This window comes from Littorina saxatilis, linkage group LG4 (assembly GCF_037325665.1).
Source record: "Littorina saxatilis isolate snail1 linkage group LG4, US_GU_Lsax_2.0, whole genome shotgun sequence".
NCBI classification, from domain to species: domain Eukaryota; kingdom Metazoa; phylum Mollusca; class Gastropoda; order Littorinimorpha; family Littorinidae; genus Littorina; species Littorina saxatilis.
In genome coordinates, this window is record NC_090248.1 from 42,606,969 (window position 1) to 42,624,196 (window position 17,228).

The 17,228-nt window shown below is 41.9% G+C and overlaps 1 protein-coding gene and 1 long non-coding RNA gene across 3 annotated transcripts in view; both read left to right on the forward strand.

Annotated features, from left to right (window-relative positions):
- Nucleotides 1-13,255, forward strand: part of LOC138964781 (dynein axonemal heavy chain 2-like) — an 81,094-nt gene extending 67,839 nt beyond the window's left edge. For both annotated transcript variants that reach the window (XM_070336824.1, XM_070336823.1), the window contains 9 exons: nucleotides 134-325; nucleotides 1,157-1,341; nucleotides 1,981-2,203; nucleotides 2,888-3,004; nucleotides 3,294-3,443; nucleotides 7,113-7,289; nucleotides 9,655-9,729; nucleotides 10,358-10,508; nucleotides 11,624-13,255. In XM_070336824.1, coding sequence (XP_070192925.1) covers nucleotides 134-325; nucleotides 1,157-1,341; nucleotides 1,981-2,203; nucleotides 2,888-3,004; nucleotides 3,294-3,443; nucleotides 7,113-7,289; nucleotides 9,655-9,729; nucleotides 10,358-10,508; nucleotides 11,624-11,778 — 1,425 coding nt within the window. In that variant the 3' untranslated portion in view covers nucleotides 11,779-13,255. The remainder of the gene's footprint in view (nucleotides 1-133; nucleotides 326-1,156; nucleotides 1,342-1,980; nucleotides 2,204-2,887; nucleotides 3,005-3,293; nucleotides 3,444-7,112; nucleotides 7,290-9,654; nucleotides 9,730-10,357; nucleotides 10,509-11,623) is intronic.
- LOC138963579 (uncharacterized) lies at nucleotides 3,565-5,935 on the forward strand. Its single transcript, XR_011454871.1, has 2 exons — nucleotides 3,565-4,718; nucleotides 5,109-5,935. It is a non-coding gene; the product is annotated as an uncharacterized lncRNA (long non-coding RNA).
- Nucleotides 13,256-17,228: the final 3,973 nt, after the last annotated feature.

Sequence of the window (17,228 nt, forward strand, 5' to 3'; positions counted from 1 at the left end):
AGAAGCTGTACGGCCCCAGAGAGGACTTGGAGAGGACAGCACGTTTCGCCCTGCAGTCCGGACTGACGATCTAACAGCGAACGACAAGAAGAAGAAGAAGAAGAATCTTAACTGTATTTTGTTCCTTTTCCAGGGCCTAAAAGCCAACATGAAGCGTCTGTACAACCTGGTGACGGAGCAGCAGTTCTCACGCTGCCACAAGCAGGAGAGTTACCGCACGCTGCTCTTCTGTCTCTGCTTCTTCCACTCTGTGCTGCTGGAGAGGAGGAAGTTCCTCATGCTGGGATGGAACATTGCCTACGAGTTCAATGACTCTGACTTTGAGGTATGTGTGCTATACTTTGTTTAGTCACCCTGCCAATATTCGTTCAAAAGACGCTTCGATCTTACCTGACCTCTGTATGCAGAGTTTGACTTTATCATACTCTATGTTGCCTATGAGCGTTGTTGATTAGAATTGCTATCTAGCTTTGGTGTGTAGAAAGTGTCGAACAGCTTAAAACAATCCCTTTGCTCAAAAGCCATGAGCATGCGGTTATAGCTGGGGGTTTTTATGGGACAGTTATGTACCAGTCTTTGGGATATTTAAATCTGATTTTTGTATCACTGCAAAGAACACAGTCTGGCAGCATACTCGTGTCTCAAGTATACTTTTGAATTATTGTGCACGCGTACAGACATGCACACAGATACACCTTCAACATATTTATGTTTTAGTTGATTTTTACAAACAAACAGAACAAGTCAGTGAATATAATTATTTTCGTGCAAAATTACTATCAAAATCATGAAACCCGATGAAGAAAGTACCTGCATTGTGTTCATCAGAAAAACACCAATCACTGAACGATAATTTCGCTCACAATGATGTAATGACTATGATTCCTTTCCTCGTTTGTAAATTATATATTTTACTGTATTGAAATACGATACACAATATCTGATCTAATGTTTAATCGTTATACATTTATGTTTTTGCACAATATCGTTTTGTAATTGTGAGACAAACCTAAAGACCGTCGCGATATAACCTTGAACGGTTGAAAACGACGTTAAACACCAAATAAAGAAAGAAAGAAAGAAAGAACAGACCTAAAGAAAAAAAAATGTTTTGTAAAGACAGACAATACAATGTTTGTTCTTGTTCTTGTCGTAGGTGTCAGAAAACCTGCTGAGCCTGTATCTGGACATCTACGACGAAACGCCGTGGGACGCGCTCAAGTACCTGATCGCTGGCATCAACTACGGTGGTCACGTGACTGATGACTGGGATCGACGCCTTCTGATGACCTACATCAACGACTTGTTCACAGACAACGTTCTAACCCAGAACTTTTACAAGTGAGTTGTTCGCGCTGTATCTAGCTGTCTTATTGTCTTTCTGTCTAACTTTTGACTGAAATGAACTGTGAAAAGAATATTCTCTCTCTGTTTCATTCCACTTAACTGCATGAATTCACTTTTGTGAGGTTCTTCTCTCGGTTTTGTCTCCTGTTGGCTGCAGTGTTTTTTCTTGATATTGTATGTTATTTTTAATCTTTTGTTTGGTTGTCAGAAAACATTCTCCTTCTCTCTCTCTCCATCTCCTCTCTCTCCATCTCCTCTCTCTCCATCTCCTCTCTCTCCATCTCCTCTCTCTCCATCTCCTCTCTCTCCATCTCCTCTCTCTCCATCTCCTCTCTCCATCTCCTCTCTCGCCATCTCCTCTCTCTCCATCTCCTCTCTCTCCATCTCCTCTCTCTCCATCTTCTCTGTGTCTCCCTTTCCCTCTCTCATCTGTCCTTCTCCCCTCTGCATGTGACAAATTAGCATTCTGTTACGGGAACAGACACATACCTTAGCTACAATCATGTGATCTAAATGGTGTTCTACGTCCCTAGACTATACAAATCATTCATATTTGCTGTGTTCCTCATTTTGTCCGCCCTCCCTCAGGATTATACGACCCATTACTGATTACTGAAGTATTTCGTTCTACAGAGTCTCCTCCCTCCCAACGTACTACGTGCCGCGTGACGGTCAACTGGCGTCGTACAAGGAGTACGTGAGCATGCTGCCCAATACTGACCACCCCGAGGCGTTCGGTCAGCACCCCAATGCGGACATCACCTCGCTGATACAGGAGACACGCATGATGTTCAGCACTCTGCTGTCCTTGCAGCCTCAGGTGTCGTCTGTTGCTGGCGAGAGTAGAGAGGACAAGGTTGGTGGATAGAAAGAGATTGGTTAGAGAGAGGGGGTGAGTGTGTGATTGAGGGGGTGAATGACTGAGTGTTTGGGTGTGTGTGTATGTTTAAGTGAGTGAGTGAGTGAGAGAGAACATGAGTGAGTGAGTGAGTGAGTGAGTGGGTGTGTGTGTGTGTGTGTGTGTGTGTGTGTGTGTGTGTGTGTGTGTGTGTGTGTGTGTGTGTGTGTGTGTGAGAGTGAGTGTGGGTGAGTGAGTGATCGTGTAAATGAATGATTGGTGGATTGATTAAAACGTAGATTGATTTCTCATTGATCGAATAAAAACACACACCGATTGAGCCATTGATTGATTGCAGTGTTGCAAGAATTGATAGACTGATTGGTTGAAAAGGGCAATTAATGGTTAGTTGCTGTAGGCCATAACAGCCTCAGAGTGTGCCCCAGCTGTCATTTCAAACTGTCGTCTCTCTTGTTCTGATGGTGGGTGGAAGGAGAGTGAACAGCAACACGTCTTTTTAAAATGACAACAATTCTCACTGCCACATTTCCAACTCACCTTTTGCATAGTGTTAGTATTTCTAGCTACCTCCTTGCTAATCCAGTTCATTCTGAGTGGCCAAGGTCCTTGTTGCCTCATAGCTACATCGGTTTATTTGCAGTGTTCCAGGTTTTCACTGTATATTATATTACACTGTTGCAGGTGCTTGACCTGGCAGCCAACATCTTCAGGCAGATTCCGGAGAACATGGACTACGAAGGTACAGCCAAAATACTATCCAACGACCCATCACCTCTAAACGTTGTGCTGTTGCAAGAGGTAGGATTGTGGCGAGTAGTGTGTGTGTGTGTGTGTGTGTGTGTGTGTGTGTGTGTGTGTGTGTGTGTGTGTGTTAAAGCAGTTAATTTTCCTATTAATAGGTAGACATGCGCCTTGAGTCGCCTTGTGTGGTGAGATACGTGCACAATATAAATCCTCGTAAATAAATAAATGAAAAATAAATTTTGTATTCTCATAAGCAAAATGCATTCCAATATCCTTCTGGTAGACTCAGCTGTTACACCTATGCCTACACCTAATACACTGCATCGTTATAACCTCATTGCAGATCCAGCGATACAACCTCCTGCTGGATGAGATCCGAGTGTCTCTGACGGATCTGGAGAAAGGGATCCAGGGTCTGGTTGTCATGACCTTGGAGCTGGAGAACATCTTTACCTGTATCTATGACGGTCGGGTGCCACCGGCATGGGAGAAGGTATTTTGAATCAGCAGACCTGTTTACCCTTACTATTTTGGAGTAATTTATTACTATGTTTTAGGAAATCGGGATAAAAATACTCCATTTGAGACCAGACTACGATTTTGTGCTTAAAATTAGGTTTGTCCCAATAAACATGCCAGAACTGGGCCACTGCTGGCTTTTTGCTGGCAAGTTTGGTAAAGCTGGCCATAAAAAAACCAACACTGGGCCAATTATGGTTTGCCAACAAAGGCCCAGTTATGGCTTGCCATCACTGGCCCATCTCTGGCATTCCAGTAATATTGTCGGCCAGTAAAATGCCTTAATTGGCCCACTGTTGGCACGCCATTGGTGGCCCAGTGCTTGTTTGCCAGCATTGGGCCATAGGTGGCGAATTGCTGGCAATTATAGGTGGGTTTTTGCTGGCACGCCAGCAGTGGGCCAATGCTGGATAATTGCTGGCAAGAAGATCTGCGACAGCACAGCGGTATGACTTTCTCACTTGGAGTGACGTAATGTACAAACAAATGTCGAAATATCTTGACGTCACTCGTGATGATGACGCATTGTCAACTAAATCCGGCCCGCGGTGGTTCTGCAGATGTCCTGTTATTTGTTTTGCATTCAACTTCAAGGAATTTCCAAAGCACCTTCTTCGATTTCAGTACGCGTCCGATCTCCTCCGGCTAGAAGCAAGCGTGGTGAGTTTCACAAACAGTTGTGGGTGAGCAGGTCGTCGCAACGGCGTTAGATCTAGTATCTTCTTGTTCTTTTCCTCCGTTGTCGGTCTTTTTTTCAACTTTCTTCTGCTGGACGTTTGAGTCAGTTCGCAAAATATAATAGACTTTAAGAAGTCGTCCTCTCTGTAAGAAAGAATCTGCGCGCGCACGCGCGTGTGTGTGTGTGTGTGTGTGTGTGTGTGTGTGTGCGCGCCCGCGCGCGCGGTTGTGTGTGTGTGTGTGTGCGCCCGCGCGCGCGGTTGTGTGTGTGTGTGTGTGTGTGTGTGTGTGTGTGTGTGTGTGTGTGTGTGTGTGCCTTTTTCCTTTCTTTGTGTGATTGAGTTTGTTTTGTCTCTGTCAAAAGAAAAGCACCATAGGCATTACCATAAGCTTACTTGTAACCAAACAAATTGCATCTTGTGAATGTTGACATTGAGTATGTGTCTATTCACTCCAGGACAAAGATTTGTGCAAGTGTCTGACTGCCCAACTGGATAAGATGCAGCTCGCCTGGGTCTCAGTTCCTGAGAGAAACGCAAGAGAGCTGTCCGAGACAACGTAAGCTTCGCAGGTTAGATCAAAATACATATTCCTGTTGACCCCTTACTTCTGCTTGGCATTTTAGTCAGTTCAGAAAATATGATAGATTACAAGAAGTCGTCCTCTCTGTGAGAATGCCTCTGTGTGTGTATGTGTGTGTGTGTGTGTGTGTGTGTGTGCGCGTGTGTGTGTGCGCGTGTGTGTGTGTGAGCGCGCGCGCGTGCGTGCGTGCGTGTGCTGTTTGCTTGCATGCCTGCGTGTATGCTTGCGTTTGTTTGGTTGTTTGGTTGTGTGTGTGTGTGTGTGTGTGTGTGTGTGTGTGTGTGTGTGTGTGTGTGTGTGTGTGTGTGTGTGTGTGTGTGTGTGTGATATGGAATAATGAATTAAAACCAACAAAACTCGTTTGCTTTCATGTTTCAAGAGGTGAACGGCAGGAGGACTTGAGAGTTTCAATGGCTTACCGTAGGCTACGACGTCAGGACAAAGAAAAGAAGCGTTATCTCAACGTTGCGGATGCGAACAGAGAAATGACAGAATCAAGACAATCCTACGGAGGTTTACTGGGAAGTGAACAAGAAACATTCCTGCCTTTGGTCATCATGTCTCGAGTGTGAAATTTAGAACGCTGTACAAATAAAATAAAACAGTGAGCAACTGAAAACAAAGCGTACGTTTCTGTAATGTTTCGGTAATGAGTCGTTGCTGTTTGGAAGCTTTACATTGATTTTGTTTTTAATATATATTACTGTATTGTTGTTGTGCCCGCTATAACTGCGTTAATGACGATATTCTGTCAAAACCACTGCCTTTACTTGCCAGATAAGTTACACGACAAATGTGATTAGCATTTCAATTGCATTTTACTGATGAATTTGATAATTACGCATATGCATATTGCTAATGTACAGCTTGACAGCATTGCCCTTTGCTTTATTTGCGCACGTCTTGCCGCCAGCATGGGTTGAAAAGTCCATTGATGTGCTGTGTTTTGTTATTGTTATTACATTCACAGTAAAAAATGACAAAACAAAGCATATTTATAGACTTCTAACAACCATCTATGGGCTAACAAGACTGTGCAGATCGAGTACATGAATAGAGCCGTCATTCTATCCGAATCAGTGGTATTGGTATATTTCCTGCAACTTATTGGCATTTTGCTGGCAATGGTAAAGACAGAAATATGGCATTTTGCCGGGCCAGTTGTGGCCCGGTAATTTCAGCAGGTAAAGGGCCATTAACGGAAAATATATGGAAAAAAGTTTTTTTTTATATGGAACTAAAAACCTGCAAAATGCTGGCAAAATGCTGGCGAAATGCTGGCAAAATGCTGGGTTTTTGATGGCAAGCCATCAATAAGCCATCAAATAAATGATGGGTTTTTGCTGGCAAAATTCTGGCAAAATGATGGCAAAATGATGGCAAGCCATCAAAAAGCCATCAAATAAATGATGGGTTTTTGCTGGCAAAATTCTGGCAAAATGATGGCAAAATGATGGCAAGCCATCAAAAAGCCATCAAATAAATGATGGGTTTTTGCTGGCAAATTGCTGGCAAATTGCTGGAAAAATGATGGCAAGCCATCAAAAAGCCAGCAAATAAATGATGGGTTTTTGCTGGCAAAGTGCTGGCTTGCCAGTGATGGCCCATCAATTTGCCAATGTGCATACGGGTAATATGCCAGCATTGGGCCATAGGTGGGCCTTTGATGGCAGTAGTTCTGGCAACTGGCATTGCCATCAAAACGCCAGCAGTGGCCCAGTTCTGGCATGTTTATTGGGGTGTTGCTAATGTCGGCGTTTGTAACTACTGGGTTACTATTTGTGTTAACAGATTACTCGTTTTTGACTTGGCCATTACTCTTATCAAGCTTTGGGTGTAAACAGGTCTGAATCACACACATGCTGGGTTTAAGCTAAGATCACTACAAAATAGGTACAACAATCGATTTATCATATAATATGTGGATGTATTTTTGAAACGAAGGGGTGACCTAATTAGGTCAACCAATCCAGCACAAATTCAAAAGGCCACAAGACCAACACAAATTCGAAACGACCAAATTGGTTTGAATTCTAATGCCTCAAAGTGGTTTTATTATCAAGTATGAGTCAGCTGAAAATGACGTCACTCTTGGACACATTCCAAACTCAGCAGCATGACTGCTGTCTGTGGAGAAATAAATTTGTATTGAATTAATTTCTAAAACGGCAACAAGAAATGTTTTCGAATGTTTTTCATAAAAAAGGTAGGCTACTGTCTCACCTTCAAACAGAGAAAGAATCTACATTAGCGCGACTCTGTAGCTGCTAGCTTTCCACTGGGAGGAAGCGACCCGAATGTCCAGCGATCGGAGAATTGTAGGTAATGAAAATGAAAAAAATGAAAATAAAAATGAAATTATTGTTCTGTTTTTCCCCAACAGGCGTACCCCTCGATGAAGCCGCTGGCCGCGTGGACACATGACCTGGTGCAGCGCGTGGAACAGTTCGAGAAGTGGGCCAAGTCTGCCCATCCCCCCAAGATCTTCTGGATGTCCGGCTTCACCTTCCCCACTGGATTCCTCACTGCTGTGCTGCAGGCCTCGGCTCGCAAAAATAATGTACGTGTCTTGCCAGTCTCGCACGAATTTGTCTGTCCCTGTATTTATCGTTGCTTGTGATCCAAGTGTCTGGCGTAAAGCGGAAAGGGGGATTGCACTGTGGCAGCCTGATGAAGTTTGTCGGCCGTCAATTTAAATTAGATATGTCTGCAGTCTTGGAGTGGACAGCATGGTTATCCAGTTGTTAGTGTTGTCCAAAATATGGTTTGTCCCAGGGATGGAGAATCAAAACACAAGAAAGGTGTACATGAAAACACCTGGTATGTCAAACAATTTAGTAAATTATATCAATGTACTTATTAGTGTGGCAAAAATGTGTGTGGGAAAATTCAAATACGGGAAACCAATAGAAATTGTGTGCATGTTTAATTCAGAGTTAGATTTGCGACACATATAATCTGAGAATAATGGTAATTGTAAAATATTTTAATACAATTGTCCATTATTGGTATTTGTCCATGATAGAGGTGAAAAGATTAGGGCAAAAGAAGTAAATTTAAGTTTTTTATTTTTTTATTTTTTTTCTTTTTTTTTCCAACCAGCTATTTAGGCTGTTAATTTAAAAATGTAAAGAAAAAAAAAGGAATCAGCGTTTTATTGATAGCAAAAATGTGCATTAGCAAAGCTAAGAAAACTAAATCGCAAATTCCATTGGAAATTGTATTTCAACAAGAATTTGCGCTACAAAAGGTTTATCCCCATTGTCCGTAGTTAGATTGTTGTTGAATTAAAAAGTAATTTAATGTAAAAGAAAACAAAAGTAAAATTTCATTGAAAAAAAAACAAGTCGCGTAAGGCGAAAATACAATATTTAGTCAAGTAGCTGTCGAACTCACAGAATGAAACTGAACGCAATGCAACGCAGCAAGACCGTATACTCGTGGTCCACCGCTCACGGCATAGGCAGTGAAATTGACAAGAAGAGCGGGGTAGTGGTTACGCTATGCTGCATAGCACGCTTTTCTGTACCTCTCTTCGTTTTAACTTTCTGAGCGTGTTTTTAATCCAAACATATCATATCTATATGTTTTTGGAATCAGGAACCGACAAGGAATAAGATGAAACTGTTTTTAAATTGATTTGGACAATTTAATTTTGATAATAATTTTTATATATTTAATTTTCAGAGCTTGTTTTTAATCCGAATATAACATATTTATATGTTTTTGGAATCAGCAAATGATGGAGAATAAGATAAACGTAAATTTGGATCGTTTTATAAATTTTGATTTTTTTTTACAATTTTCAGATTTTTAATGACCAAAGTCATTAATTAATTTTTAAGCCACCACGCTGAAATGCAATACCGAAGTCCGGGCTTCGTCGAAGATTACTTGACCAAAATTTGAACCAATTTGGTTGAAAAATGAGGGCGTGACAGTGCCGCCTCAACTTTCACGAAAAGCCGGATATGACGTCATCAAAGACATTTATCAAAAAAATGAAAAAAACGTTCGGGGATTTCATACCCAGGAACTCTCATGTCAAATTTCATAAAGATCGGTCCAGTAGTTTAGTCTGAATCGCTCTACACACACACACACACACACACACACACACACACGCACAGACAGACAGACACACATACACCACGACCCTCGTTTCGATTCCCCCTCGATGTTAAAATATTTAGTCAAAACTTGACTAAATATAAAAAAGACCAATGAAGAAGGATATGCTCACCGCCCAAAAAGAAGGAAAAAAAAAAAAACACAAGAAAGGTAGGTGGAGAGATTCATTCGCTCGGCTTCCTGACGAGTGGACGTAAACTAATTGAACTATCAAGATAAGTTTTGTCAGAATATATGTTTGTCTGTTCACTTAAAAGACCGTTGGGTCGAAATATCTGTGAATGTATTGTTTTGTCAATAACAAACGTTCCAACAACCTACCTTTCTTGTTTTTTGATTCTGAATTTTGGAACGTTGGCAGTCTCTTTGTTTTTGGATTTGTTCCAGGGATGGAGGCTTAAATATTGTTGCCTTTTTTGTTTTAATTGTAGGGTGTTGATTATAAGATTATTGCTTTCATTTTTGCTTCTTTGATAATCATTTTGATGTCACGATGTTTACTTTTTTTGCTGTCTTTTTTGCTGAGGTAGCATTCTCTCATTTCAACTTTTGTGTGTGTGTCTTTTCTTTTATATAATATTTGCATTACAATGTGGCGATAAGCTTTGAATACTGAAGGAGCGTGTGTGAAGTGTGTGCAATTGAGGTGCACGAATGTATTCTAAATGGAAATAGGCTTGTTTCTATAATAGAATAAGTTAAGTTAAACCGCCTTTATGCATACCACACATTTTTTTTATGTTTGCCCGATGCAATCATTTTGGGAATGTCAATTAACAACTATATATTTACAGGTATCAGTGGATTCATTATCCTGGGACTTCAGTGTGCTTACTGTCGATGATTCCAACATCACCGGGCCTCCTGCGGTAAGCTTAAATGTGATTATTGTTCAGATGTAAATGGTTGAATATCAGTTGTAGTCCATACAACTGAACGCATTTTGGCTCAGGCTCTAAACATGTTTGTACTTGACTGAATTCAGATTTCAGATTCAGAGGTCAGTGTTTACATTTAGTCAAGTTCGTTATCCTTCTGTGAGTTTAAAAGATTGACTAAAGGTATACATTTTGCTTTACGCGACTTGTTTAAACTTGTGATTTTCACATATTAAACGCAAGACTGCATGACTCATTTACGAAGCGATTGTGTGTATTGTTTCACATTGTAAATGACTGCGATTCTTTGCTTCAAATGTGTCCTATTTTTGTTTTGCATTCTCATATTAATGGGCATGCAGCCAAGTGTCATTACTCTCTCTCTCTCTGTTCATGTTCATTTATATAAAATTATAATGAAATATTATGAAAGTTAAGTGTTGAAGTTATCACTTGTTCGCCATGTTTTGTAAACGGAATGTGTATTGCTTATCATTTTTAGAACGTGTCCATAAGCAGTCTGCTTGTTATTGTTTTATAAATTGTTCTTGTCTGAAACGTGTGAACAAAGAAAATGAATAAAACACGCTTAAACCAAGTGTTGCACGTGTGATTTCAGGACGGAGTGTACGTGAAGGGGCTGTACCTGCAGGGCGCGGGCTGGGACACCAAGAGCTCCATGCTGGTGGAAGCTGAGCCCATGCAGCTCGTCTGTCCCATGCCCTCCATCCAGTTCAGGCCCACTGAGGCCAAGAAAAAGAGCAGCAAGGGTAAGCATTTGGGGGCGAGGCGGGGCGGGGGGTGTGGAGCGAGTGTCTAAGAAAGAGAGAGGGGACAGAGAGAGAGAGAGGGAGTATATATGAGAGAGAGAGAGAGAGAGAGAGAGAGAGAGAGAGAGAGAGAGAGAGAGAGAGAGAGAGAGAGAGAGAGAGAGAGAGAGAGAGAGAGAGAAGACTGTATGTGAGCGCGTGTACATGTTCGTGTTGTTGGGGGATGGGGGCACGATCTTGCCATCTGATTTTTCCTGAGATATTGTTTTGGAATGTACTGTGCATTAGAGAGAGAAGAAGTCAACGGGTGCGATCATTCATGGTCGCTTATTGTGACCACGAGATTACCAGTTCTCTTTCGTCGTATCATAGCCTATTTGTGACCCTCCACCACGAAATGAGTCACATGTCACCTTTGCATGATTTTCATATTTTTACATTTTCCTAAAGAGTTTTTGATGCTCTATCCAATGGTGAAACCCGTTTTAAGACTAAGGTGACTCTCACACTGTTATCAGACACTCCCCGGACTTATTTAAACCTAGCGCAGAACCGCGCGAGGTGACATGCGACTCATTTCGTGGTGGAGGGTCACATTTAAAAAAACGAGGTCCTTAAATTCAAGCATAATTTAGAGCACTTTATCACCAAGTGTATCCACACGCCTTTTAACACCTTTTCACAATCTGCGATCTGTTGATAGACATAACCTTTAACAAAAAAAAGAGGAAAATAAATCATGACTTCCAAGCGCCAATTCTTATGCACTCTCTTTCCAGCAATGAAGCAGCCCCTGTTTTGAATAACCCACGCCATCCGAATAGGGATAAACACCGTAAAATGCCTTCTTTAATACCATATGGGTCGTCCACGACCCACAACATTCGGACTGTGTAGTTCAAATGACGTCATTGTTTAATTTGGTATTTAAAAGGTAATCCTTTTGCAAAGTGGTCGATAGGAAGGTCTATGGTGTTTGAGGATCACATGAAGTCTCAATCAATAACTTCCAATAGTTTTAGAGATACAGACACTTTTGTGAGGCTCTGGGTCGTCGACGACCCAGGAAGCATGGTGAAGGTTAGTACTAGCACTGCATTTCTTTCATCTTTCAGGTGTTTACACAGCGCCGTGCTACTACTACCCGAACCGTACAGGTGTCACAGGGCGGCCATCCTTTGTTGTGGCCATTGACCTCAAGGCAGGGGAGAAGTCGTCTGACCACTGGGTCAAGCGTGGTACTGCAGTCCTCATGAGTCTTGACCACTAGCACGCTGTGTGCGTGTTCGTCTGTTGGGACCACAAGGCTTTAGACATGGTTTTTGTTTCAGAATGATCTTGTTTTGCCTTCATAAGAAAGATTGGAAAAACCTTTAATGTACGCCAGTCTGGACCAATTGTGTATTTCTTTAGAATGAGGTTGTCTTGCCTTTATAAGAACGATTGGACAGACATTTCATCTACGGCAGTTTGGACCAATTGTGTATTGTATATTTCTTCAGAATGAGCTTGTCTTGCCTTCAAAAAAAAGATTGGACAGACATTTCATCTACGGCAGTTTGGAACAATTGTGTACTTCTTCCGAATGAGCTTGTCTTGCCTTCATAAGAACGATTGGACAGACATTTCATCTACGGCAGTTTGGACCAATTGTGTATTGTATATTTCTTCAGAATGAGCTTGTCTTGCCTTCATAAGAAAGATTGGACAGATATTTAAACTACGTCAGTTTTGACCAATTGTATACATTTGCGCTTTCATGATTTGTAGTTAAACTAGCAAGCTTTGGAAGCATGACTCTGTTTCCTGATCCGTGTTGCAGAGCCACCTCCGAGTTCATGAATGAATTGAGAAAAAAACCACAATTGTTTTTTCTTCGGACCGGCAGGTCAACTACCAGTGAACTGGTGTTATCAAAGTTTTAAGTTATGAGGATGTGCACAGAAAACTTCGGCTTTTCATGGAACTAATCGAAAGACAGGAAGGCTAGAATGAGACAATATATCATTATGTAGAAGCCATTTTCTCGTAGACTGGAAGACTTCGTGGATTCATCGCGAACTGTGTGAATTCTTGTTTACAGTATTATTATTATTTAACCTTTGTTGTTATTGTCCTTGTGGAATTCAAGAAAATTCTGGTTATTATTCCTGGGGATAGCGTGCAGCGACAGGATTGCGCTACCCATGATTTTCCTTTTTGTTTGCATGCGTGTAGTCATGCTTTCTAAGCCATGAGTCTTTTGCTTTAACCTTGGGATCTTTATCGTGCGCATGCGTGCACACGGGGATGTTCGGACACCGATGAGAGTCTGCACAAAGTTGACTGTGGGAAATAACCCCCATGCCGAACAGGGGGTGGGGTGTGGAGGGTGGGGGGGTCAAACCCTCGCCTATTGCAATGTAATGATTATGTAATGATACAGTCCAAAATGAGTCTCTGTGTTATGAATTTCTACCAACAGTTTTCCTGTGATCATTTAGACTCTAACTTTTCAAGCTTTTGCTTGAGTACCATCTCTTTCAATATTGGTTTTACTTTCTAACAATTGCTTTTAGATTTTGTTGTTTTTATAAATCCATATTGAAGTAACAATCCGTCCGCTCACACGTTTTCCTCTAGCTGTGATATTTGAACCTCGCCATTGGTATGTTCTTTTGTGGTTTTCTTTTCAATCAATATTTTAGACAATGGACTAAGTCGTATACGTTGCTGTTATTTTTGTTGTTTCTAATGTTGTTCTGTTTTTGTTTTTTTGTTGTTGTTTTTACCATCATTTTTACCATCACTGTTGCATTTGGATTCATTCTTGATAAAAGTCTATCTTTGGTCCATCACAGACTGTTGATCATTTCACTGAAAGTTTGAATTGTGTTCCTTCCATCCTTTGCCTGGTTTTTGCTTTATGTACCTAAATTGTTGTCATCTGGTTTAAACATGATTTTATTTAGACCAGAGAGGGTGACATATAATACAACGAATAAGCTTGGGACCATAAAAAAAGCTATGCTTATGTTAAGTGTGCTTATCTATTTACATCTAAGCCTACACAGAAAACGTCTTGTACCCACCCAAACGCATCAACACGTACTCGCACACACGCGCGCACGAACGCGCTTATGCACACACACATACACACACGCACACATTCAAGCACTTGCGCGCGTGCGCGCACTCATTCATACACACCGATTAACAAACATCAGCTAACACCCTCGCACACACACACACATGCACACACACACTTACTCACAAAACCACACACACACACACACACACACACACACACACACACACACACACACACACACACACACACACACTAAATCACACGTCCCAACCACAGAAGGAGTGATCAAAGGTGTTGATCGGTCACACACCAACGAAGACATGGTACACATGGAGTTCGTCACCGTCACATCTGATGGGGGTCAGGCTAGGTTGGTAAAGGTTGCCCGGCGCCTTACCAACAAGGATGGCTCCTCTTCATCGGCAGTAAGGCTGACCTTCCTGACGGCCGTGTTGCCTGACACAGTCCGCCTCGAGAACCAGGAGTTCCGCGTCACTCCTTTTGTGGCTCCTGTGAGGCGCTGTGTCAAGTGCAACCGGTTCGGGCATTCGAAAGACCAGTGCCGATCCAAAGCCCACGTCTGTCCCAGATGTGGGTCTAAGGACGGCCACCCTGTCAGCTCTTGTACTAACCCCAAACACTGCATTAACTGTCTCGGGGATCACTCGGCTGCATACCTAGGGTGCCCCGAGTACAAACTCAGACAACGGGCAAACAAAATCAAGGCATGCTCTTACATCCCTTTCTCAGAAGCTTTGAGAAGAGCCAAAAACGAACTTCACACAGAAAATGAAACTAAACTGATGGCCAAGCATGCCGAAACTGACCTTCCTATGGTACATGATGACTTTTACAGAAGAGAAGAGTCCCTCAAACCCACATTTGCATCCATTGCAAACCCCAAATCACTAGGGGAAGCAGTGAACAAACAGGATTCTCATCCACGACCAGCTCCTAGACGTCGCCTTTCATATAAATCCACTGTTACCACCAAACAAACACAGGCTCTACCTGACAAACAGCCGCAGGCTCTCCACAAGAAAATCACCAAAGACAAAGCAGAACTCATAAAACAAAAGGCGCGCCTTACAGCCGCAAAACACAAACTAGCTCAAAAGCAAGAAGATGAAATTGCACAGAAGGTGATGACAAAAATTGAAGCCAGCATTGGCCAGCAAATCTCCCTGGCCATTGAACAGGACAAAATGAAAAGAAACCAAGCAGAGCTGGAACTGGCCACTCTTGCTATGGAAAAAATCCGCACTAGACCGGCAAGTCCTGAAAGAGAAGACCAGGGGCTGCATTGTTTTCTGGGGCAAATAATGACTGTAATTGTCGATGCCCAGTTCAAACAAAACCCCGGTTACCTCCTGGAATGCATGTCCAAGGTATACAAAAACCTAACCGGCAAGAATGTGACTCTTAAACAACCAAGCCCCGCTCTCCTCACACTCACCACACTAGGTGTCAGAGATCTTACAGAGACTGAAATAATTGGCCTTGGCAAGGCAATGCAAAATTTATAATGGATATGTTTCAAGTGAAAACACAGACATACATGTCTCTTGTGATTCTTCTGTTATTTGTTTTCCCCATGGCTAACTCAACGAGTAGAGCAGCACAACATCCACATTCTCCAAAACTAAAAAGGAACTTAAGCATTTTACAATGGAACTGCAGAAGTATAAATACCACCCTTAATTACCTCACACAGTTCTTAAGTGTCAGACAACCAGATATTCTAGCCCTACAGTCCTTAACTGTCCCAAAATATAAACTCCCTCAAATAGATGGGTATTATTACCCACCAGTTATAGACCCAGATGTGAAAAGAAATAAAACAGATGTAGCAATCTATATTAAACTAGATATTCACTATCAACAGACCATGTCTCCCGCACCCACCGTTGGTGTCCATGGCTCAACATGCTCAATTGAGATCACGATGGAGGGGAGCGGCAAGGCAAACATTGTTAATGTGTATTACCCCACGGGTTGTCGAGAAGAATACACAAAATGGATCAGGGACCTCTAAAGTGAGACACACAGCTGGGTAATACTTGGAGATTTCAATGACCATCACGCACTTTGGGATGACAAACTCAAGAACAACAACACACACAGTCATTTGGCAGACCATATAATAGACTCAGACATGGTTGTGTTAAATGACGGTACCCCAACTAGAATTCCTGATAATAACAAACAATCAGCCACAGCTATAGATTTAACTCTTGTCAGTACAAAACTAGCAAGTAGAGCTGACTGGACGATCATTCCTGACACACTTCACTCGGACCACAGGCCAATTCTACTCACACTACATAACATAAACCCCGGTCTCGCAGAGGACACAAGCCTTCCCAAATGCAATTATAGAATAGCCAACTGGTCGGCCTTCAGACAAGAATGTTCTACTTGCGACATAACCAAGATAGAATCAGAAAGCATAGACACATTTTATGAAAACATTAGAGAATTCATCATATCAAAAGCTAATGTAACAATCCCAACAAACACCACCAACAGAAATAAAAGAAAGACAGCACCAAACCCCTGGTGGAATGATGACTGTGAACAGGCCAAAAACGCAAGAAACAGAGCCACATCAGACCTCTTGAAGAATGAAACAGATGCAAATCAAGAGGTAATGAAAGAAGCAAAAAGTCACATGTCCCACACAGTCGCTAAAGCCAAGAGAGATTATTGGGAACAATTTGTAAAGGATGAAGTAAATAACCCAGAGGATACTGGAAAAATTTGGAAAAAGATAACTAAAATCAAACACAGGTATAAACTCCCGGAAAAACCTTTGATATTTTTCCACATTGATTCTTCAGTCACCATTACATTCTTCTTTGATAGTTGACAATAAACTCACCACAAACAACCTTGAAAAGGCTGAGCTTTTGGCAGCAACTTTTGCCAGGGCCAGTCAGACCGAACACCTTGAAGCAGACAGACGGGAATACAGAGAAGAACACCAAAAGACTTACACTCACCCAGCTGAAGATAACACCCTACCAATAAACCATCCTCTAACCAAAAAGGAGCTAAAGAAAGCAATAAAAAGCATAAAGACAGGAAACAAGTCCACTGGCAAAGATCCAATCTCATATAAAATGATACAACATTTCCCTGACTGCCTCCTTGACATACTGCTTAAGTTTTTCCAATCCTGTTATGAAAGCAACACAATTCCCAAGGCGTGGAAAGAAGCGCTGGTGATAGCAATTCCAAAAGACGGAAAACCAAAGCAGTTAGCATCTAGTTACAGGCCCATATCTCTCACGCCCCATATTGGCAAAATCTATGAACGAATCATCAAGAATAGGCTGGAACACTACTTAGAGAAACATGGCATCATCCCCACGTGCCAGGCCGGCTTCAGAAAGTCCAGGTCCTGTACAGATAACATTGTTAAACTAGCTGCCCACATTAAAAAAACTCGAGCAAGAAACAAAACCATGTTTGCCACCTTCTTTGACATTAAACGCGCCTACGATTCAGTCTGGCACACCAAACTATTGGACAAACTGAAAAACATTGGTATATCAGGAAGACTGTACAATTTCGTGAAGGAATTTATCAACGAAAGGACGTTAGAAGTCCGAGTAGGCAGAGATGTATCCACAGCACACAAGGTTAAC